Source organism: Asparagus officinalis, chromosome 6 (genome assembly GCF_001876935.1).
Source record: "Asparagus officinalis chromosome 6, Aspof.V1, whole genome shotgun sequence".
NCBI classification, from domain to species: Eukaryota; Viridiplantae; Streptophyta; class Magnoliopsida; order Asparagales; family Asparagaceae; genus Asparagus; species Asparagus officinalis.
The window spans coordinates 61,139,939-61,140,655 of NC_033799.1; the positions used below are offsets into that span (position 1 = coordinate 61,139,939).

At 60.5% G+C, this 717-nt stretch overlaps 1 protein-coding gene across 1 annotated transcript in view; it reads left to right on the forward strand.

Annotated features, from left to right (window-relative positions):
- Positions 206–717, forward strand: part of LOC109846233 — a 1,722-nt gene continuing 1,210 nt past the window's right edge. Inside the window, exon 1 of the mRNA XM_020415458.1 lies at positions 206–691. Coding sequence (XP_020271047.1) covers positions 206–691 — 486 coding nt within the window. The remainder of the gene's footprint in view (positions 692–717) is intronic.

Sequence of the window (717 nt, forward strand, 5' to 3'; positions counted from 1 at the left end):
TGATCTTTTTTTCCTCCTCTCCCCCACTCGGTGATGCCCCACTTCCACCAACTCCCCCCTCCTTTTCCCCCTTTTCCTCCCTCCATCACTCTCTGCCCACACTCCCTGCTACCAGAACAAAATCGAAACAAAGAATCTCCCACTCCCCTCCCCTCCCCCCTCTTTCCCAAACAACAAAAGGGGAACAAATTAGGGTTTTCCAACGATGGACAAGCACCCCTCCACCTGCCCCTACCCCCACCTCGTAATTAAAAACCGCTCCACCGGCAAAACGAACCTCGCCTCTGCGCTCGCCCGCCGTCTTCTCGCTTCATTCGTCCTCACCCCGCCATCGTTCGTCTTCCTCCTCTTCCGCCCCCGCGACCCCTCCGTCGGTCACCGCGTCGCCTCGCCGGATCGCCGCCTCCAACTCCACCGCAGCTTCACTTCACCTCTCCGCCTCCGTCAGAACCCTAACGCGATCCTGTCTCACTGGCCACCATCCCTCCTCACGGGCAGCAGGGTCGGGTTCATGTACATCCCCGCCGGAGAGATCGCCGGCGACAGGACGCAGTACATGGAGGCGAGCTTCGCCGTTGGAAAGTTCGATAGGAGTGGCGATGGGAACGTCGTGGAGGTGGAGACGAGGATCGGGCTGAAGGGGAGCGTTAGGGTCTTGAAGGTGTTCATGCATCGGGTCCAGGTGGTGGAGGTTTGCAGGGTGGCGATTGCGGCGGC